Source organism: Venturia canescens, chromosome 11 (genome assembly GCF_019457755.1).
Source record: "Venturia canescens isolate UGA chromosome 11, ASM1945775v1, whole genome shotgun sequence".
Taxonomy (NCBI): domain Eukaryota; kingdom Metazoa; phylum Arthropoda; class Insecta; order Hymenoptera; family Ichneumonidae; genus Venturia; species Venturia canescens.
The window spans coordinates 13,803,558-13,827,134 of NC_057431.1; the positions used below are offsets into that span (position 1 = coordinate 13,803,558).

The 23,577-nt window shown below is 37.1% G+C and overlaps 2 protein-coding genes across 2 annotated transcripts; both read left to right on the top strand.

Moving 5' to 3' along the window:
- Nucleotides 1-3,702: 3,702 nt before the first annotated feature.
- On the top strand, nt 3,703-6,981 carry LOC122417770 (uncharacterized). The gene is made up of 6 exons (XM_043431566.1): nt 3,703-3,778; nt 3,881-4,157; nt 5,646-5,881; nt 5,969-6,054; nt 6,178-6,359; nt 6,420-6,981. The coding sequence occupies exons 1-6, from the start codon at nt 3,703-3,705 to the stop codon at nt 6,979-6,981; spliced, it is 1,419 nt and encodes a 472-aa protein (XP_043287501.1).
- A 4,568-nt stretch (nt 6,982-11,549) lies between these two features.
- LOC122417771 (probable ATP-dependent helicase PF08_0048) lies at nt 11,550-14,985 on the top strand. Its single transcript, XM_043431567.1, has 2 exons — nt 11,550-11,826; nt 14,585-14,985. The coding sequence occupies exons 1-2, from the start codon at nt 11,550-11,552 to the stop codon at nt 14,983-14,985; spliced, it is 678 nt and encodes a 225-aa protein (XP_043287502.1).
- Nucleotides 14,986-23,577: the final 8,592 nt, after the last annotated feature.

Below are 23,577 nucleotides of genomic sequence, written 5' to 3' on the forward strand. Positions count from 1 at the left end.
CAAAATTTGAGGGATCCTGGGCGCTCAGTGAAACTTATTTTTTCGAGGATATGCTATCTAAGCGCCCCTTGAAGATGAGAACACTGACCTGCCGAGGAGTAAATGTATGCGTAAGCCTAGGAGTTGACATAAAGGAAAAACATACAGGGATAAGAGTAAAACGCACACTTCTCCGACGCGGACTCGCAACCGAAGGGCTCCCAGCAAACTTTCTTTTAACCGAATTACCGATGGATCGCATTAACATACTATTAAAAAAATCAGAAACCCCGAAAGCACAAAATAACAAATTAAACAACAAAAACGGGAAGAATAACAAATCACAGACAGAAACAAAATAACCCCTTTGATTCAACCGGAAATTTCAATGATAAATTCATAATGTATCAGAATAAACAACTAAAGCAGGGAAATAGGGTAATCTTTTGAAAAAAAAAATTTTTTAGAGATATAACCAAATAAAAATACATATATAGACATACATTTAGATTATTAATAATAATATTAGTAATAATAGAAATTTATTTACGAAATAAGGTGGAAAAAGGGGGGGGGGGGAGATTTCCTTTCTCGAGTCATCTAGTCCTAACGGCAAAAGAGAACGATATATATATGTATACAGGCATGACGCTCACATACACATACATTCCTCCGAGAAACAGTTGCTACCCCGGAAATATAGACTACCGCTAGACAAGCGTATACCTTTCCCAAATATAGATGAAAAGAAAGAACTCGTAGCACATTTCCTAAATGCTAAACCCAAGATCCGTGGATCCCGTCTAGCGGCCTCCTACCACAATTAAAAAATAATCATCGTAATTAACATCCCTTTGTTGGAACCTACCAAATTCCTTCTCTACAAACTTCATCCCTGTCCTATACCCCAAGAAATCGGAAACAATAGTCAAGGAGCAACCAAGAGCCTCGCATATTATTATCTCAAAGGAACTGGATCAGTACGCATTCGTACCTGAAAATGACCCGCCCAGATGCCAACACCTGCGCAACTTTCAAATCTGTTCACCCAGCTATCCGATTTTCGAAGTCTCGCGACATCAAAATTGCGAACTCATGTTATTGACAGATGGGGGACACTATTCATACCAGGACTGCGACATCAAAGTCGTGAAGAAACAGGCTCCATATTGGAAACAATTAGACACAATGTCCGGATGGTTATTTTCACTACCACGACCCGAGAGGATCCAAATCCTATGTGATCATGAGGTGGCAATAATCATCGAAATAAAAGACACCGGGATCCTAAAGCTAAAACCGGGTTGCATCGCCAAACTAATTATGTAACCATCTCGGGAAGCTAAACACTCGAGGGAACCATCAAAGAAACATATGTACCAGCATCGAGCCCAGACCTGAACGTTCTCGTTCCAAATATTTCACTTTACAAGCCTCTTCAGAACATCGAAACAATAGACCCGACGCCTGCAGTCGTAAGTCAAACGTCGGCCAACGGCCCAATTTTTGACGCCAGTTTGAGCGAGATAGAGCTAGAACTTATGGAGATCGCCTCACACAAACGAGAGCGACAAGGGCAGACCCAATATACCACCTTGGCCATTTATGGAGAAATCATCCTAGCCACAAGCTTCTTGATCTATTTGCAGCGATCACACGTTCTATGGTATACTAAAAAAATCTGCAACCAGCGTCGAAAAATCGCACGACCCGTCGAAGATGATGATGACGATCAACCTGAGCAAGGGGAGCCACTGCAGTCAACATACAAAAGGAGACAACTACGATGTTCCACCCACACCCCATCCGGTCTTTTTCCACGAGATGTCAACACAAACCACCGTCTGAAACAAACCACAATCCACGTATTTCGTATTACACATATATACTTACCTTAACGTCCTAGTTAATAAGTCTTTTACCTGTTGTTAAACAATATTTTTAGTGTAAAATCTTCCTTTCTTAAATTTTAGGTATAAGAATTTATGCATATCGAATTCTTAGATACTTTCAAATTCAATAATAGTTCAGGCAAAGCATCTTTACCTACCTCCGCACCATTCATCCCAACTCCGACTGTAATACACATCGTAGACTCACCTCGAATCTCCACCACGGCATAGGCATCCCCAAAATGCAAGATCATTTGCATCACCGAAAATTAAAAGATGCGACTAAGTTCGTTCAGCGTCGTCAAAAGAAAACGAGTCTGTTGTCCGTAAAAGGAACACGCAGAAACCACTGAACGTGGAAGTATATCTGTACCAGGGTATGTATATATATCTCCCACTACTCTCGTTACATCGACCATTCAGCCGTCTGAAGCCTGAGAGAGAGAGGTATAATATCACTAATTATGTGTCACAAAATCCACAAATACCTATACCCCTCGCTCAATCCAAACTCCTGACCTATATAGGATGCAAGCCTTCTGAATGATGACCAACAAAAATTTAACTCTTTACCATTACCATTCAAACATATTTTCATATTTGAAAAAAAAAAAAAAAATTCAATATGCATGAATTTACAGACACCGAGGACGGTGCCTAATCTGAGTAGGGAGGTGTCACAACCGACGTTAAATTTTTATTATTTTATTTTTTTTTTTTTGCAACTTAACTAAAACAAACTCGAACTAAGTGCGTATATCACCTAATCAAGACACCGAATATAACGCATAGACATATCATTACCAAAGACACGTGCCTGACGCAAGTGTTCTGGGTTTTACGAAACTCCCATACGAGCACTACTGCCCTAAATTTCGGGGATTCATCGATTGATTACACAGATGTTTTTTCCTTATAAGGACCGAAAAATAGAACCCTGAACACTTGTGCCCAAGGTAACGATAACAAACCCCACCTATTTGACCCAAATCTAGCCCTATAAAAAGGCCAAGATTTGCGGTACAAATGCATTCCGTTCCGTACCTAGAGTCGCGTTTATACTGTTCGCAGTAATTCGGTTGTCATTCGGTTAGCCGTCTTATACTTAACCTCTGGACGAACTCCAGGTCTTCCATAGAAGAGAGCGAGTCAACTCCAGCGACGAAGGTGTTAAGGTATTTTACTCCGATTCAAGACTTTAATGAGATCATGCCCACCACACGAGCGTTGAACAACTGAATTTTTTTTCATCATAAGGGATTAGTGCTATTATTCTCTCAATATTTATAGATTTAAAAATTAACATAACTAATCAATTAGTCCGTTGTAATTATTAATTATATAAAAAAAATATCGTTATTAGTAAAAATTTGACTAGTTAGCTTTTTCATTTGGCAACGTTGTTGTTGGTGGAGAGATATATCTACATTGCCAACAGTAAACTGATGGCTTGTCACTCACATATGACTTGATACACATAACCAACAATTTATTTGTTCACTTTCGGTTATATGCGGTCATCATGTCGAAACACACGACAAGATGTGATCGTGATTTTAATAAAGGCAGGTATATAAAAACCAGTGTGAAAACAGCAAGATTGCGTTTATTGAAAACATGTGAACGAGGAAAAATCAAACGTGACAATAAAATCGCTGAGGAAGAGAGGAATAATGACGGCTCAGGTCGACTAGTTGTTGAAATTGACACTTTAGCCAATGAGCTGTGGTGTCCACATTGCGATGTAGCATTGTCTTTGCGGCACAGGAAAAATATCAAAAATTTCGGACTTGCGACCAAAATACAAATAGAGTGCTCAAAATGTAATAAGATGTATGACGTTTTGACTAACAAAAAACACGACGAACATCCGTACAAATACGACGTGAACTGTAAGCTCGTTATCGGTGAGTATTGTATGATTATTATGATTTATAGAGATAAATTGAATGTTGAATACTTCTTCAAGTAATGAAAATCGGATGATTTTTTTGTTGTTAAAATTTTAGCTCTCGTGGACGCAGGTATCGGTGAGGCTCAAATTAACACAATTTTATCGGCTTTGAATATAAAATCGGTATCCATGTGCACGATCCGAAAATATGAAATGTTCGTAGCCAAAGCTTTCACCGGAGCTGCTAAAATCAGTTGCCAAAAAGCTATTGCAATGGAAATTTCAAATACGAAAGCAGAGCAACCATCTGAGACCTCCAATGATTTATATAATGAAAACATGAATCCAGGATCTTGCGTAGTAGGTCCTACAGTAAAAGGAACACAATTACTGTGAGTATTGAAGTCAAATTTAGATATTTTAATTGCTATTATTGAGTCAGCATTTGTCAACTCTCTCACTCTGGCAAGAACTAATGTTTTATGATTATAAAAACATTAAAAAAAAAAATTTTTTTCACAGACGCTGACAACATATGTTGCATTGACTGAGGCGATGTGCCCTAACATCATATTTAAACGAAATCATAATTTTAATTGTATATATAATAAATTATAATTTCCTTTAGTACATGGGCAGCAATACATGTGTCTTAATTGGAATATTAATTTTAGTTATATCTTTCGTTTAAAAATACAAGTATTCAGAGCAGCAAAATTTCTTAATAAGTTAATATTAATTAATTGTTAATTAATATTTTGAACTCGTAATTAATGGTGACAAATTCAATAGATCATGTTCTGGTACTAACGTTCCTTCTCCTTCTTCTCATAGCGAAAGTGAAGATTTCATTAGAGATAGAATGAATGATGTAGTAGAAAATATAGAGCAAACAGAAAAGGTCACAGCATTGACTGCAGGTATTGATACTGCATGGCAAAGACGTGGAACTGGGCGTACTCGAAATAGTTTGACAGGTTATGCAAAAAGTTATACTGAATTTAGAGAAATTTGTGAATACTGAAATACAACATTTTGTTCGATTAATTATAAATTTGAAATCGTGTTGGCAATTTTCACTTCTATCTTTAGTCAATTACAGGTCATGCATATTTGATAGGACATCGAAGTAAACGAGTTTTATCGTTTGCGTGGCGGAATAAATATTGTAGACACCTTTACTATAAAGTCCCAAAAGATCACAATTGCACGAAAAATTTTTCGGGTAGCTCGAAATCAATGGAGTCATCGATGTCGGTTGAACTGGTTGTCAGTAATCCCCTTTTGAAGGAGCAGAATGCATGAATTGGTACCGTTATTGCTGATGGCGACGCGTCAACGATGTCAGCCATACGTGCAAGTTCGTCACTCCCCGTTACGAAGTGGATAGACATTACTCACGCCAAAAAAGCGTTTAGTAATAATTTGTGGGCTTCCAAAATTTCTCCAAAAACGATACAGTTTCGGAATCGTTGTTTTCGAAATGCTCTTTGTCAAAATCTGCACAAACCTGAGAGTCTTGCTACAGCAATACGAAGTATCGTTACCCATGCGTATGGAGAACATACAAATTGTGGTGATTGGTGTCGATTCACAGCTGTAGGCAACTCGTACTTATACCGATCATTACCCTACGGCAAACCTCTATCGGACCCAATACTACGACGCAGGCTGGAGATCATTACAAATCGTTTTGCTAATATTGCTCATCAACTGGAACCAGGTGGCACACAGATGAATGAATCAAGCAATTTTGTCACGACGACAAAACACCCGAAAAATCGATTTTTCGGTGCTTCAGAGAGTTTTGTCACAAGGATTGAATCGGCTGTTTGTCAAATTAATGAAGGAACAATTTATATCCTCGACATTAACAAAAGATTAGGTCTTTCACCTGGCAAAAATACTAAGGCTTTCAGAGAACACAAGGACAAATTGAAAGAAAAAAGAAGGCAAGTCACTAAAACCTTAGACTTTTACAAAAGACGTTGTGAAAAAGAGACATTGCGGAAGAAAAGAGACTCTGCTGCTAGTCGAAAAGAAGGCACCAGTTATGAATCTGGCTGTGGTTTGAACAACGCATCAGAAGTTTTGAATGATTTGCCTCCAACTGCAGGTACGTCTCAAACCAAAACAAAAAACCAACAATGTTATTGACTTTTTGGAAATTGTAATTTTTATTTTTTCATTGAATTTATTATAGATGAAAATCAAAATTACATGGGTGCAAAATTCGTCTTCGTCGACCTTGAGACAAGTGGCCTTGGACCTGCTGCAGAAATATGCCAGGTACATATAAAAAATAAATAAAAATTATTTCGCCACGTATTGCATTACATCTGAAAATGTTTTTTTCTTTATATTTCTGCTCTACACGAAACACAAATGTACAATGCATACATCATTCCTCAGAATGGCATAAACGCAAGAGCCTCCGAGATAACGGGGCTATCTGTGGTAAATGGAGAATTGTTCCTCGATGATGAAAAGCAGACAACAGTATCGCTTCAAACAGCTTTGAGCAATTTTTTGCGATACTTGAGCGGATTCCAGAGGCAGGGGCCAATTATTTTATTAGCTCATAATGGGACTCGGTAATTACTCCATTAAAAACATAATTTATTGCTTTGTGAAAACATTGCACATTTTTACAGATTCGATTTCCCAATTATCCTGAGGAATATGGAAAAACTAAATTTGATGTCTGAGTACCGAGCAGTTGTTGCAGGCTTTGTCGATACTCTGGACGTTTTCAAAAAAGTTTTACCAAAACGTGAATCATACAGTCAAGAAAATCTTGCAACAGCTTTATTAAACCCTGATGGACATTATCACAATCGAGCACACAATGCAATCTCCGATGTTCTCACTCTGAACCAACTTGTCAATACTTTGAATGATAAAGCTACAATACTTTTACAGGCAACAAAAAGTTTCGGCAAAATTTTGAGGGATCAAAAAATGAAACCAATCGCGACAGCAAACGTAGCAACATTGCAACCATTAGTAGGTGCAATTAGTCGTGGGATGATCACGAAAATAGCAAAAGCTGGCATCGCAATGTCAGCGCTTACGAAAATTTTCAACGACAGTGGTGAAGCTGGGGTCAGGTCTTTATTGACAGAAATGGTGAATGGCGTAGTTCGAGTGACAAATAATAAAGCGATACTCGCAAAACTAATTTCCAAACTCTCTGAGCTTCAAAGTCATTCATGAACTGGATAAAATTCTCTCCATTTCAATATCGAAAATTTGTGATACACACTGATCTCTGTTTTTATATTACGCATGTATTTGTTGATATTTTATTTAAAAATTCTATTGTAAGTCAACTGTTTTGAAATAAATATTCACGCTTACAACTGTTTGTAACTGATTTTCATTGATTACAAGTGAGCTATCAAATAGACTGCCGCGACTCTAAATAATCTTATTTAAAAATTTGAGGTTACGTCATTATTTGTGATTACAAATATTTTTGTTATTACAATATTTGTATAAATATGAACAAAAAATATTTTTCTATTAATTATACCGAGAAAGTATACACGCCTGTACAGTACCGATACACTAATGTAAGCACGTCACAACTAAACACGATATACGTCGATATACATATATATAAACAGCTGATAGAGCGGTGTTGCCGATGTCGTACCGAACCTAGTATTCAACGACGCATCGTGAGCGATGATTTCATTCTTAAAGTTTCGGTGACCTGACATTTTTATAACACCATTAACAAGATAAATGTTCAACGAATACGTATATGATTTAATTTTTTTTTCTCCAGCATTTACGATCCCTTAAATTTGATTTCAAAATCACGATCCATTTACTGCCACTACGATGTCCAATTTTTAATACTTATTTTCTCGCTTAAACGTTCGGTAACCTCCCCTCAATTTTTTTTACCGTCATGTTTGAATATTTTTCTATGCTGTGTAAAAAAATCAGAATTTTCTGCAGATTTTTAAATAGTGGCCATGATCTCATTAAATATTTTTCCAATCACCTCGACTTGTGACTTCGAATATTTACGATCGATCGCGAAATCTAATAACGACCGCGCATCGAGGAGTTGAAGACACCTCTCCGGTAACGTACCACGTATCATACCGAATCGTATCACTTATTGTAACTTACGCAATATCCACAATACATAGAGAATCCTAGATCCCTCTATCATATTCTACAATTGTACTTTACTAACACCTTACGTTGTATCACGAACATATAGAGAATCCTAGATCCCTCTATCATGTTCTACTACTGTATTTTACTAAAAAGCTATTTTCATTAAAGAGTGTATAAGGAATTCTAGATCTCTTTGTCCACGACTTTTAATACCTTTCCTCAATCGCAACTAGATAGAAGTGTCACGTCCGGAGGGGCGTGAAGGAAAGGTTCGGGTATTTGAAAGCCGAGCGGCAAACGTTATGTCCCATAGACTTTTCCATTCAGCAATGTATATGCAGAGCGTTATTATATAGATATACTCGTTATGAGTGTCGTGGGCGCACGCCGATAGACCTCGAGAAGTCTTGCTTTATCTTGATTACGACTGAGGAAAGGGAATTAAAGGTTGTGAATAAAGAGATCTAGGATTCTTTATACACTCTTTAATGAAAACAAAGGGTTAGTAGAATTACAAAAGTGGAATAAGATAGAGAGATCTAGGATTCTCTATATATATTCTGATATTAAAATGAAATGTTAGTAAAATACAATTGAAGGATACAAACTTGATGAGATAAATTGTTAAGTACTTTACCGGAGAGGTGTCTTTGATTACTTCGATTCGTTGTAGCTTACTTGTAAATGTTGAATTACGCGAATAATCGGAAATTATTATAAGTCTCGAACGTCCGAGAAGCGGACGTTCGAGATTATTCTAAGTCCCAATCTTAAAAATGGACTTTAACTTTAATAGAAAGTCTCGACTCGCTATCTTCTACAGAAGACCCGGAGTTCGGTCAGAGTTTAAGTATAAGACGGCTAACCGAATGACGACCGAACTACTGCTAACAGTATAATCGTTACTCTAGGCACGCAACGGACTGCCCTGAAGATGAGAAATCTCGTCCTTTTATAGGAGCCAAAATCGGAAATTAGTGGGGGAAACGGAAGTGTTTTAAGCCTTTTGGATTCTCAGATCTAGTTTAGGGGAACTGGATGTGTCATCTTCGTAGTGTTGTTCTCGTGTAGTGTCAGGTTGGGGCTTTAAGTTTATGGCCTAAGCGTCTTGGGTCCAAGGGTCGCTCGGTGGTTTGTTGTGTATACAGGGTTTCGAGTGTCGATGCATGGGTGTGGTCGTCGTGTGCCGCGTACGGATGAATGACCTGACTTGAACCTTGAACCTCTCACACTTTTCTTCGCACCACCGTATGCATGGGATTCTCTGCCGACAAAGTATAAAACGACAAACAAATGGCTGGAACGTAATTTCCATGGATTATCATGGGATTTTGGTGTAATACCATACGATGCTGCAAGAGGAATAATTCAAACTATCTTACGCGGCGCTCATACCATCTTCGTAAAAGGCTGCGAAAAGTCTTTATGACTGACGAACTTTTTGGATCTGTCAACGGAGATTGTCGATTTAGAGACTTTGGAATGCCCATCGTTGAAAAAACTGCCGAAAAGTCCATCGAAATGCGACCATCATACCGACCAATCGAAAGTCAATTGTGCAACGATGAATGTGAAATCTTTGAAAAGCTGGTTATATGTATATCATGCATTGTGCAAACGAGGGATTTTTGAATAAACAAAACATTTTTTTCCATATATGAGTGTGTGTTTTTTTTTATTTTATATAATACTCTTCCTCATCCTCCTCCTCCTCCTCTTTCAATATTACTCACACTTCATCGAAGATTTACATATACTATTTACATTTTTTCTATTTGTTGAGAAACATTAAACTTCTCTTTGACTAAATTTGATGGCCTTCAAATCGCCACCGAGATACTTCATATAAAGTTCCTCGTTATGAGCTGTTTCCAGGAGTTTCTTGAATGTAGCAGGATGCTGATCGAATGCCGTTACGACCCATGGCGGCAGGAATATGTTGAATTCATTCTTGATTTCGGCAACGTATCTTTTGCCCCACTTGGTGTTTGCGATCCTGACATCCGAGACGAGATATTCCCCATCGACTTCGAGCTCGTTCAACTTCTTAGTAGGAAGATATTCGGGCTTTGCGATGATGTCGTTTATTGCGGCGAACTCCATTTTACGATGAATATAGTTTTTTGAGATTTTTCCACAAAGAGCAAGTCTTGACTCAACTTTATGAAAATGTGAAGTGATGCTTTTTTCTTCTGGACTCTGCTATTTGTAGTTTTTCCATCTATCCCTACCCCAAAACTGAATCATCCCATCCCCTTCCACACGTTTTCAAACAGGTTCAAACGTGATCTATATTGTGATCGATGCAGTCTCCTCCGGTGGTTCTTTTTTCTGTACCGGCTCAGACGGGTCATCTTTTTGATTCCACCGACATTATGAACACGTGCATTCTAAACTTGATCGAACACGTTTTGAACACCTGCATTCTAAACTTGTTCAAACACGTTCGGGCCTTCGCAACATTTCCAACAATGTCGTCGTTGAGGAGCAGGACCGTCAATATGATCATCCATCGACGATACGTTCCAATGTTCAACGCAACGACGTAACAATGCAATCTCTCTATCACATTTGTAATATTCTGGTAAACGATCCCACAGGATATCTGTATATTCACTAAAACATTGTTTAAAGACGGTAGGAGATATAATTTGGAGCTCCTCCGATGTCATTTCACAGGGATTTTTTATGCGTAGAGTCGTATAGATATTCACAAGTCGTTCCATTATGTGACACTTTTCACAATCTCGACGTTTAGGTCTACAAGAATCAATATGCGTATGTAGCCAGGGTTGATTAAAATGATCGTAGCACAATTGATATGATTGCACTTCACTATCACACTGCAAATACTTGGGTAAACGATTCCATAAAACAGGAATGAATGCACTTTAATACTTCAAAAGCAAAGCCTTCGGTAATGATTCAAGTTCATTTGCTGTTAATGCCAATGGATGTTTCGCCGGGTGGATAGCATACATACTTGCACACCTCTCCATCTCGACCTCGACTTCAGAAATGATCCCATTTTTTATTCCAATGTCTTTTAAATATTTCCCTCCCCACTTTCATCATTAGAATTTCCGTTCTACTACCCCAAATCATTTCATGATATATTTTTTAATACTCCGTCCCCCTAAAAACCCATTAAGTGATCAAGATAAATCTGGTTTGAGAAAAGTTGCGTGGGTGGGCATTTCCGTATAAAGTTTTCGAAACACTTTTTTTCAGTGTCAGTAAATCTTAGTTACACCATGGCGGATATTCGACATACTTCGAATGTCATAAATTTGATTATGAATTTCATGGGTAGTTTGAAATGATTGAAAAAAACTTCCGCTCCTTTTCGTTCCTCACTCGCAGGTCATTGCGGGTCCTTAGATTTTTTTCTCAGCAGTAGAAGTTTTTTTTGCTGGAAAGGTTCAGTTGTACATTTTCTAATTTTGGTGGAAAGTCGTTGGAGGGGATTCAATGCATGCTATTAGTTAAAGTGTTAAGAGTATGCAGAATCCTCCCTCTTTTTCTTTCTTCCTACGAAGAGTTAAAAGGACATTTTTCTCACGAGGAAAATCACTCTGCTCTCTACGTCTCTCCTGACTCATCGAAGTTTTATTTCGAAGTTCGCGAAAATAAAAAAAATAGAAAAAATGTTTGCATTTGAAGTTATCGACCTCACGAATGAGGATGTTTACGAGCGCGAAATTGAAGTCATCGATCTTGAACCTAATGAAAGTACGAGTGCAGATTCAGTTAGTGACGGCGATTGTGTTCACAACGAAATTCATATTGCAGATGAAGAAAGGGACGCGAATTGTGTAATGAGTGATGAAACGGAGGACGATTTATCGCTTTATGAAGGGCCTTTCGAGTTCCCCGATAGTGAACGTGTTGCATCACTCAATTATGAAATTGGTGTGGATGAAGGTAATTCGCATCTAGCGATCATGCGGCAGCTAGAGTCGGTAGCAACCATTACACCGATGTCTCAAAGCTGTCGTATTCAATCGTATTACGCGGATGAACGGGACTACTTCGTGTGCGCGGGCTGTTTTATCCGCGACCCTGAAGTCTACGGGGTGGTGACTGCGTACTTCACGCACCTGCGAGGGGTTTATGACAGCCTCGATGACCGGTGGTGTAGTAACCGTGGGAGGCCGCTCTCCTTATTCATCGCTGATAGGATGTGCAGGATATGCATGGTGAGTGATTTTCATTCTTTAACGTTTTCTTTTTGTTGAATAAATTGAATAAAAAATTAAGAATTTTCGATTTTTTTTTTTGTTGCAGGAGGCTCTTTATAATATGAATGTATATTATAAGAATACATATAACTATAAGATTTATAAGAATAAAAATAAGAATATAATATTGATAAGAATAATAATAATAAGAATAATAGTAATAATAAGCATATTAGTAATAATAAGAATAATAGAAAATGTAAGTAGTAATAGGAATAAATTAACAATTTGATCTAATGATGGATATTTAAAAAGTCTGCCCTGAATCCCCCAAAACGGTGACATTCACCCCCATCTTTCCATCTCTCTCTCTCTCTCTCTCTCTCTCTCTCTCTCTCTCTCTCTCTCTCTCTCTCTCTCTCTCTCCACTTAACCATCCACTTCCACACACCCCCGCAACACATACCCACCACATTCCTCAGACCCTGCCCCGCAACACATCCCCTCCACACTCCTCGAACCCTGCCCCTCAGCAGTCCCCGCGCCGGTCCCCGCGCTTCCCCGTCCCCGCACCCCCCCTGAGATCCCGTGGTTCCCTAGTTCTCCCCTAGTTACTCTACTCATAAGGTATGTGGAAGCTTGTGATGGATCGAAATATTCCATGTACTTGTGCACGTGCATATCTCATTTGCACGTGCATATCTCCTCGAACATTGACTTAAACCCCCCCGTATACCTCTCTCAATAAACAATACCATATCAATGTCGGTGAGTAGTTCAAATTTAATTCCAGTAAATTTAAGCATAGTGTTGACAATATCGAGCTTACGTCGTTGCCGTTACGGCACGCCGGTGCCTCCCTGCTCGGGGCCCGCGGGGCAGAGCGTGTTGACTCGGTCTGACCGACCCTCGCACAGACTCCCGATAAGCCCTCGAGAGTTTCCCACGCCTCAACCTTTTTGACTATTTCCCAGGCGATACGGAGGCGCCTGGCTGTCGCTATCGTTAAGGAAAATTTAAGAGGAACGCGTCCGTCTCGCGTAAGGCCCTTCCCGCTCGTCTGCTCTTCGATAAGGGAAAAGATGAAAAGGGGAAGAAAAGCCATCGCCGAGAGGGCCCGAGGAGAACTACCCAAGAGGAGGACGATCAGTATCGGGTTAGGGCGAGAACGTGAAGGTCGACTCCGCGCGACTATCACCAAGTTTTTACGCATTAATAATTATAGATCGAGAGCTCCGAATATTAGAGTAGGAGCTTACCTCCCACCTGACATTGTAAACCGACAAATAAAGCTGGAGTAAATCCTTTTCTCGTGTGCTCCAAATATCGCAAACAGATCGTGTCGCGAATCGTTTATTTAGCCAACTCAGTGAGTTAGCTTGGCGATCCTTCTCCCATTCTCCTTCCACGTAACAATAGCATCCCAGGTGGACCCCGGGAGAGTGAAATAATATGCTGGGTCAAGCCCATAACTTTGTTGAGAACTAACTCGGAAATTTTCAAAAATGTCTGCCAGTAAAAGGACATCCGTTTTCAAATAAAGATCGCTATATTCCCCCAGCGTTTGAATTGAATATCGCTCCCAATTTGTTTGTGCATGTTGATATTCACTTTCAGAAATTGTTGTGTCTGCTAAAGAACTGTAAAAAGCATCCCGAGGTGGAAGCTCTGTATCATTTAATTTTTCCAAACAGTCGATGTATTCATTCGGGAAGACTCCTTTTCTCGTCAAAAGAGTGAAATCATCGTGTGAAATATTTGAAAATTGTGATTTTAAAACTGTTAGTTGGTGAATCAACAGGAGCGAAGCTAATTTATCAAGACTTGAACTCATAAATCTGAATGAATCAATAAAACGGAGTCTTATCTGTTTTCTATAGTCATGTGACGATGAATTAACTGTTTTTGAAAAAGAAATGTATTTTTCTTTTGTTAAAGGGAGTAAATCGAGTTTCCCCTCAAACGCTGTGGCCACCTCCTTTATTATGAAATGCGCGTCGTAGCCCGATAGATTGTGAGAAACAATCGGAATGAAAAATGAATTTTTGTAATTTAAATTGCAATTGCCATTAGCAGGACCTCGAAACTGTCCCGTTAGATGGCAATGATCGCGTACACATTGCTCTTTCCCGACAAAGGGTTTCTCACAAATGTGACCGTTTACGTGATCTTTCTCTCTCACCCGCCTTCTCTAATACGCACTCCAGGTCAGCATAGACGATGAATGGTAGGCGCTCCTTCCGATTATGGTTTGTGAATTCCAACCATTTATCGTTTTCCGCTGGTTTGCAAATAGCTTCAAATAGTAGGTGTGACATAACCTATTCCCCCTCCTTTTTCTCCTGTAAACGTTTTAAAAGGGCATTTCCCTTACGGCAAAATAGTCGAACCTTCAAAAACCGTCGAAGACTTTCCCAGTCTCGTCGCCCGTCAATTTTTCTTTTTCGCGAGAAAATTAACGTACAAGATGTTCGAAAATTTTGAATGGTCTGAAAGTGCAGTGGAGATCGTCGATTTCGTGAGTAATGATGGTAGTGATGAGGAAGAAGTGATGGTGATTGACATTTCAGACAACGAAGGTGATGAAGTTAGTGTGGACAATGATGTGGGTGGTGAAAGAGATAATATGATTATTAATATCTCAGATGATGACGACGACGACGACGACGACGGAGGTAATATCAACAATCAGGACAATAATGTGCGCAATAATGGAGATGATATCGATGAGTTAAACGATGAAGATGTGAATAACATTCTCGATGAAACGGAGCGGGACTTTGCTTATTATGAGCGAGATGTCGAGTTTCATCAAATCGAACAGAGGAAACTAATCCGCCGGATGAAGGCTTTGAGTCGGATTCCTCCGTCGATGAGGGGGAATCAACTCAACGGCGGCTGACGCGGCCAACAGCGTTAGTGATGGCACCCTCGACCCGGGTCTGTAGGATAAAATCATACTATACAGACCATATGGACAATCGTATATGTGTCGATTGTTTCATACGGGACCCGGAAACCTATGGGCGTGCTGTGGCCCATTTTGAGCACCACGTCGGGCCGTACGAGGTTATGGAGGACGCCTGGTGTTACAACTGCGATCGGCCACTCACCCTGTTCATTGCATACAATACTTGTGGAGTATGCAAGAAATAACGGTAAGTAGTTTTATACTTAATTTCATTACCCTTCTTTTGTAAGAAAAACAAAAAATAAGAATTTGGGTGGGATTTTTCTTTTCCATGGAATGAAGCCGCATAAAATTAGAAAAAATAAAATCTATATATTTATGGAGTTCAATAAAATTAAATTTTCATTTGTATATATCAAATTAGATTTCAATGTATTTTTATTTTGTAATAAATTTGAAAAAGCAATTGAAAGAAAATGTTAAAAAAAAATTACTTTCAAACTCCCATTTTTCCCATCTCATTTCTCTCTCACATTCATGTTCCATCTCTCTTCTTGCGATCCCCTCTACAGACCCCCTCTGCAGACCCCGCGCTCCCCCGTCCCCGCACCCCCCTGAGATCCCTGGTCCAGAACCGGCCTAGCCCCTATACTCTAGTTGTCAGCTTGTTTTTTTTTAATCTAAATCGATCTAAATCGACTATTTCTTTAAGTTTAGTTTTTCTAAAAGGAGCAGTCCTAGTTTTTTGTTTATTTATCGGAGCACACTTATGCTCATTGTGAACTTATTTTTTATTTTTAATCATCATTCTAGATTGATCTTTTTTTTTAATCTTGCAACAAAAAAAACAGTTCACCTCCCACTTTTTTATTTATTTATATCGTGTGCAGTTGTTGGCATCGATCTTTTTTTTGATGATGGTTTACATTGAGTGTTTTCGTAACTTCAGTTTCCAAAAAAGAACTCAACTACTATACTTTTTGTTTATTCGTCGCAGCGTGTTATGGGCAGTAGTGGGCATCTTTTTTTTAAATTACCAGTCTAAATTGACCGCATACATATCCAAAGATGTGTCAGTTTGCATACAAATTCAAAGATGTTCTAGACTTATCGAACCATTTTGGCATAACCAAAGATTCCATTACACGCGTGTGCGTGTGCGTACGTGTGTGTTATCAGTAGGAAAGGTGGAAATATTGGACGCGTGAGAGATACCTTGCTATACGGATATATATAACCATGCTAAAAAATGATTTTCGAAATTCAATATCTCGGAAAATATTCACATGCGCCAAAAATACTTTGGAGAGAAGTCTTGTCATATCAAAACGGAGCTGTGTGCCAAATTTCAGTTCAAAATACGGTTATCAGCTTTCGGAAGTTTATCCAAATAATCTGTATGAGTGACGTTAAAATTGTTATGATGATCGAATAGACCGCCTCGTATTTTTTATTATTTTTCGTGCAAATGGAAGAAAACCTTATATGCGCAATGAAATCGGAAATTTCAAATTTTGAGTCCGTTTTTTTGGCACCTAACGTTGCATATACTATAGCTTTAGTTTGATAGAAGAGAGATGAATTTTGTTATCATCTCGGAAAACAACTTTCATCGCCCATGAATTTTCATGAGCTAGAAGCGTATGGTGTATTTCGAGCGAGTAGCAGTGCATGAACATGCGTGATTGATAAGAAAAGAATGATCGATACCAAAAATGAAACTTCAAATTCATTCTACCTCTCTTTACATATCTAAACCTATGCAATATGCAATGGAATAGTTTACTGGCTAATTGTAAATGTACTTAAAATAATCGAAGGGTTGGACCGTTTATTAAACTTACTTGTCGATGTTACAAAGTGAGTTATACACGACCTGATCAGAATCCTCAATGATCCCGAGAAAATTCCTCATAGTTTGCATCTTATAGTCTATGCACCTTCTCATACAAACGAAGTGAAGTTTGATCACAAATTTAATTAGTATCGTAGTATCATAGTAATAATTAATATCATAGTAATTTGTCTGATAGTTGGAATATAGTTGAATGTTACTTTGCGACACAGAAAACATGTTTTTCTGTATCCCTTTTTGACTAGTTTGCCCTTTTTTGACTAGTTCCCGAGAAAATAAAAATTACGCTCGCCTACAATAAGTTGCTATAAGCTGAAAAATGACTGCGCTGTACGGTTACCAACTATTACGGGTGAGTAATTACGTTACGTTATGATACGAAATTATTTTTTTCCCCTATTTTAGACCACTCAAGGTTTGTGTGTGAGTGGAAAAGCAATCATTAAAACACTTGAAAAACTGCCCTATTTCATAATAGTTTATAATAAAGGAAACATTTTGAAAATTATCAGCAACTAATATATATCAGCAACTAACTGACAATGAGTCACATTTCCTGAGCAAAAAGCGAGAATCGGATTCGTTTACAAATTTACAAAGATTTCGAGTATGAAAATGATACATTCTACGCTCATTTGTACAGATTGAAAATAGCTATAATTCCAATTTCTGAACAAGAAGTTAATAAAAAAAAAAACGAGCGACGGAAACGAAAAAAAACTTGTAGATACAATAAAGACAAATATTTACACGCACAAGTATACCACGTCGACATAATCCTTCAAAATAAATTCCACCAACTAACCAGGAGTAGCAACAATAGAACTCGATGCGAAGTAATTTAGCCAATTTCGGGAAATCGAACAAGCGTCTCATGTTAAATATCGTGACAAAAATCCGAGAGTTGTGCCGTTTCATTTGCTCACTGAAAAGCTTCAATCGTTTGAGAAAACAAGTAGCTTTTCGCTCCTCAAGAATCAATAACTTGAAGACCTTTTCTTAAACGGCTCCCTCAAGCATGAATCCCAAGTACCATCCCGGGCCTATTCAAAATCGATCCTCGAGTTCGATCAATACATTCCGTGGGACTTCATAAAATGTTACTCCTTATTATCAAGAGCGATATTTTTTTTTCAGCGATGAGATGTCCTGTATTTTGAACAAGAGGATTCGACGACGAAAGCACTGTGATAATTCCACGATGAGTGCTTTATAATATATGTGAATTCGACGGCCGGGGATGGGCTTTTGAATGAATAGCTTCACAGCTTGAATATTTGCGCTCTTGTAACGACTGTAATGAGAGCGACAACGACGATGCAAATGAATATGACATCATTTAACCAGATCAGACGCTTGCTCACCGTTGACGTCACAAGCAGAAAAAACAGTAAAAATTGAATGATAAAAATCAAACTAGCGTATAGCTAGTTACAGACAGCTCTATATAGACATGTCATAATGAATACGTGTAGTGTAGTATACTGTCGATATTGCCTACAGATATGAGATTAAAATTTTTCGTCTAAAAGGAATCGTTAATTGTTTGTCCTTCTTGAGATATATTTTCAATTTAGATATAATTCTCTCAATGATTTATTATTTACATATATAGTTTTTCATACTACAATATTTGTATGTTGTCACTCGTTTTTTTCTTTTTCTTACTGTTATTCAATACATCGTGAAGACTCATTAGTGAAAAGTCTTTGAAAATTTTTTAATAACTCATCTTAAACTCAAAATAAGAAAATTATAACCATATAAATAAACGGAGTTTCTTGTCATCAATGTTTTGGAATTTTATTGTAAGTTTATAGTGTTCATATTATGCACTATTTTGCTGATATGTATTAGCTTACACGTTCCTTTTTTTTATGATTCTATAAGTATATGCGGTCGTTCTTTAAAGACTGTACTGTTGCCCTTTCATGATTCTAAACTGATCTCACGAATTTTTTATTGAAAGTTGAAAATATTATAAGTTATTATATTATAATAAGTGCGCTCGGCGCACTTCTGTTACTATATATTCTCTCTGACAACACGTTTGCATCATTTCGCACCTATTTCGCAGAGAAATTTCGCACCTAATTCTGCTTTTGAAATTCATCTCGAAAATGAATTTCATTTGATTCATAGTTTATCCAGATATACTGCAAAATAGTGCACTAAAACTTCTGATTTGAAGTATACAAAGCTAATTATTTGATAGCTATACACACATGAAATACTTATAAATATATACCATCTCGCAGAGGATCTGTATGATCACTGAACGAATTAAAGCGTCGTCCATTAAAATAAAACTAATTTTTATGCTTTTTCTTCCTTAATAATTTTCCAATTGTATCGGTCCAATGCTTATTTTTTCTGTATTTCGATACTCCGAAATTTGTATCTTTGAAACATCAATATTGATACATGGTTTTCATGTAAAAAGTGAAAGGACGAAATATTACGATTTTGCGGTCCAGAATATAGCTATCCACTGTCTTTCGTATGATAATATAATCAGTACCTTTTACTATTTTTGCCACAGATAATTGCTCTTTTTTGCTAGCTACTCAGCCGTTAGCTCTTTCTATGTACCCTTAAGTTTTCAAACCTCACAAACTGTGGGGCTCAAACACTTGAGATCCTTCGTTGCGCACTTACTCCCCCAGTAGTTTTCTTATACATTCTTCTTTATTATAGAAAAAGAAAAAATCGAAGATGTAATTAAAAAAGGAAGATCCTTTTTGAAATGTGAGTAAAAGTTCGTATGCGAATCTCCCAACTTTACTTATTTTCATTTTTTTCGCCCGCTATAAGAACAAGGAGGATCGGTAATTTCTTGATATCGTTATGTAATTTCGAAAGCTATCAAGGGTAAAATATTCCATACCCCGACAAATGGATTACTGAAAATTTGAATATGATAATTAAGTGAGTTTTTATGTTCAAACAGTATCTTGTATAATTCGGAATTATTTATCGCGCTTCTTATTAAAAAAAAAACTTAAATTTCATTAACAATGAGAATAATGGAGCCGCCGTGACCAATTTCTCTGAAGGACTACACGAAATATTTAAGATATGTAATCGAAATAGCTCGCAGTTGATCATGCATTCGATTAAGATTGCATGTTGCCTACAAAGTGTGTATGTAAAAACGTCGCAAAAATGTCTCAACAACCGCTAGTTGTCGAGTAATGTGACGTTTCAAGTTTTCAGACCATCGCAATTTCAAACAACTATTCGCTAGCATATAAGCTAATTATCGTTCGCTACTCCGGGTTTTTAAGGAAATCAGGCTTTTACTCGGAAAATTGAAGCATGTCATCATTGCAGTATCACCTATATATATATCAAATTCCATATACAAAATACTAGTGTCTGTTGTATAGAAAAATTCTTGAACAGTGGGATAGTACAATAAAATAAAATTTATTTTCCGTGCACCTTAAGGTAATTCTATCGCTTCAGTCTAGTCATACCACTGCTAATAGTTAAGACTTATAGTAATTAATATTATTGACATATGGAAAAAAATTATTTCTTATAAGTAAAATTTTCCATATGTAATCCTTTAAATGAATGTTCGTATTGAATTATAAAAATTAAAAAAAAGTTAGTCCAACGATTCGCGTAGTATCCCCAAGTTTACGTTTGGCAACACCGGTTCTCTTCATCTTTTTCTACTCGACCACTCGTGAGTGTTTAACCTCTTTTCTGCTGATCTGTCAAATTGAGGTTAGGACTACACTCAGCTGATGCCTTACTGTCATGTCTCTTTATCATAGAAAGTCGTAGGAAATCCAATGCCGGAAGTTCAAATTAAACTTAATATTCCGTAAAAAATAGGCCGATAAGGGCAACTTTTTTTGGGAGTATTAGATTACTACAAGTGTTAAGTATATGAATTGCAGTTTTTTTCCGGAATTTTATGGATTTCTAGGCAAATATACCCTTTTGTAGCAACCGGAAGTTAGGTTTTATGTATATGCTGTTTTGAAATTCCTTTACGAAAACCACCAATTTTAATAATTAATTTCTCTGAAATGAGGTCGATAACCGACCCTGAAATTTGACACAGCCCTTTATTAAAGGTTTAAGTACAGCATAATTTTTTTTTTTTTAAATCTTATGAACTAAGCCTGGCGATAGAATTACCTTAATGATTATTCAGTATTACTACAATGATTTCGACGTTTCAGCTCTCATGACAGCATGCATAAAATTTCTTCTCATATCCGAATTCTATTTCACTCATCGTGACCATGAATCTGGATAGAAGCCTTGAACTCATTAAGTTTTCTAGAAAAAAGTAGTCTAAAAACAATAAAGGAATCTATTTAAGTCTCTTTTATGCTTATCATGAATAAAAAGAACGCGAGAATTCTTCTCCAAGCTATGCAATTCTTGATTGTCAAAAATAGACCATAAAAAGGTTGCCGAAAAAAAAAGAAAAATGATGGTTGAAAATAGAAAAATATCAGGAAGGAGAATATTAGATAAATATGTCACTAGATATAAGGATTGTGGAAATATACTGGTGAAACTGAATATAAAATCATAGTGAATTTCAGCTGGTTTAAATTAAGCATTGAGGAAAAAGTTGAAATTTTCACGTCCAAGTACAACGAATTAAAAAGATTCAAATTAACGAATAAAAAAAATTTATTACGTGAATTTAGAAAGTATAGAAGTATAACAAAGTCACACATTAAATTTTCTCTAATAGTTCCAACACACGAAGTTCAATACAATAGTTCAACACACAAACTGATCGTGAGTTTGAACTCGAATCAACGTTGGAGAAAATGATCATAGAACCTCAAAAAATTCAACGCGATTGCGTGTATATGCGTATAAACAACACAAGCAAAGCGTTTTTTTTCATTATATTTGTAGCGTGGATTTTCCATTCATTTCTTCGATGTGCCCCAACTCAGCTAGCAATTCAAACATTATTTCGTGAGAAATATAGAACGCGTAGTGGAAAAATTCGAAGAAATATTTTTTCTGTATAATTGAATTTACAATACTATTTAGAATAGGATGAAATAATATTTTTTTATTGCGCTTATCCAAAGCATTTTTCTAGCTCTGGAACCGCAAGAAAAACAAAAAATGTAATCCCCCGGTGAGACCATGTCTTTTTTTTAACTTCCGAGTCGGGTTGCCAGATTGGGCGATAAATCGCAATTTGGGTGTCTTGGAGCAGTACTTTGCGACTAATTTTGAAGGTATTGCGACAATCGCAATTTGGGCTATATAAATTTTTTTAAACGATATTTGGACGATTTAGATTTTTTAAAGCGATATTTGGGCGACCAGGAGCGCTACCCTCAAACTAGAATTTGGGGTTATGCGACTGGTGTAATTTGGACAATTTACATAGTTTTTTTTCGACAAATGGTTAACTTATCGATTTCACGGAACAGAAAAAGTTAAAACGGACGAATGAAACGTTCAATCGATGAATTCGAAAGTATAATCACAATTACTCTTTTGGTTATATTAATCATTAAGCGGACCTGAGTATCATTTTCTGTGGAATATTTTTCTATTCAACCTTAGCACAATTGGATAATGCTCATGATCTTGATGATCTAGTGGTCGATTCCTCATTGTGCACTTTTTTTGTTCATTGCATCGATCATATACTCCTATCAATATTTTTTTTTATAATTATTTTTTATTTTGTTCTTGTAATTAGATCTGTGAATAATTGATATTATTTAGGAATATATACATTTCCGCAACTGATAATAATTGTCTGAAATATTTTGCTGAATCCTGAATCAGCTACTATTCTGTAAGAAAAAAAGACAAGATGAAATTTAGTCATATCGTATGAAATCGAAATCAACAACACATTTTATTCAAACTAGTTAAGTGTGTGTAAAATACAACTATGATATAATATATGACACAGATCTAACCTGCTGTGAACACGGATGTATTTTCTGATTCATTACAGTTTATCTATCGATATCGTCAGGAACTAGTTGTTCTTAGTTCTTAGTTGTTATTTGTCATCAATGTTCTTTTTCGCATGATTAACGCGCCAATTTATGCGTTTTTGGGCGACTTGAACGCCGCATGTGATCGTTGACCGTGATCAACGGCCAAATCATGTTTTCCCCTGGCATAATGCATAATATTTTCTTTCTTCCACTCTGACTTTATTCTTAATGTTTATGTTTTGACCTAAAGTACAATGTACGTGCGCGGGAATTCTCTGACTGTCGCATCCGTTGAATTCCGTTGTAATTTTTTAATTGTTTTCTTCTTCAGTCGTAATCGAATTTGCAGTGAATCGCAATTACGGGGAAGTGAGGAAAGTATAAAAAAAGTTATTACAAAAAATGAGAAAGTAAACCAGCAATGGAAGGTAAGTACATTGCCACAGTAAAGTTGTTGGAAATGTAATCGAATTGAAGAGAGTGGCCATCACCTTGAGGTGACCTGAGACGTCTTCTAAGCAATAACGGAATTCTGCGCTCTCTTTAATGTTCTCTTTATTATTTATTATTTTGAATCCTACGTCTCACGTTAAAGAATAATGTTTTACTTCATTTTATTGCTCAGGCTGGTTAATGGGACATCTGAATGCTAATATCGATCCTGAGAGAAGAGAAGCGCGTTGTAAAGTGTGCAAATGCAATTTAAGGGCTCACCACACAGATCTTCTTCAATACAGCCACACTGCATCTCATAAAGCTAAAATGTCAAAAATC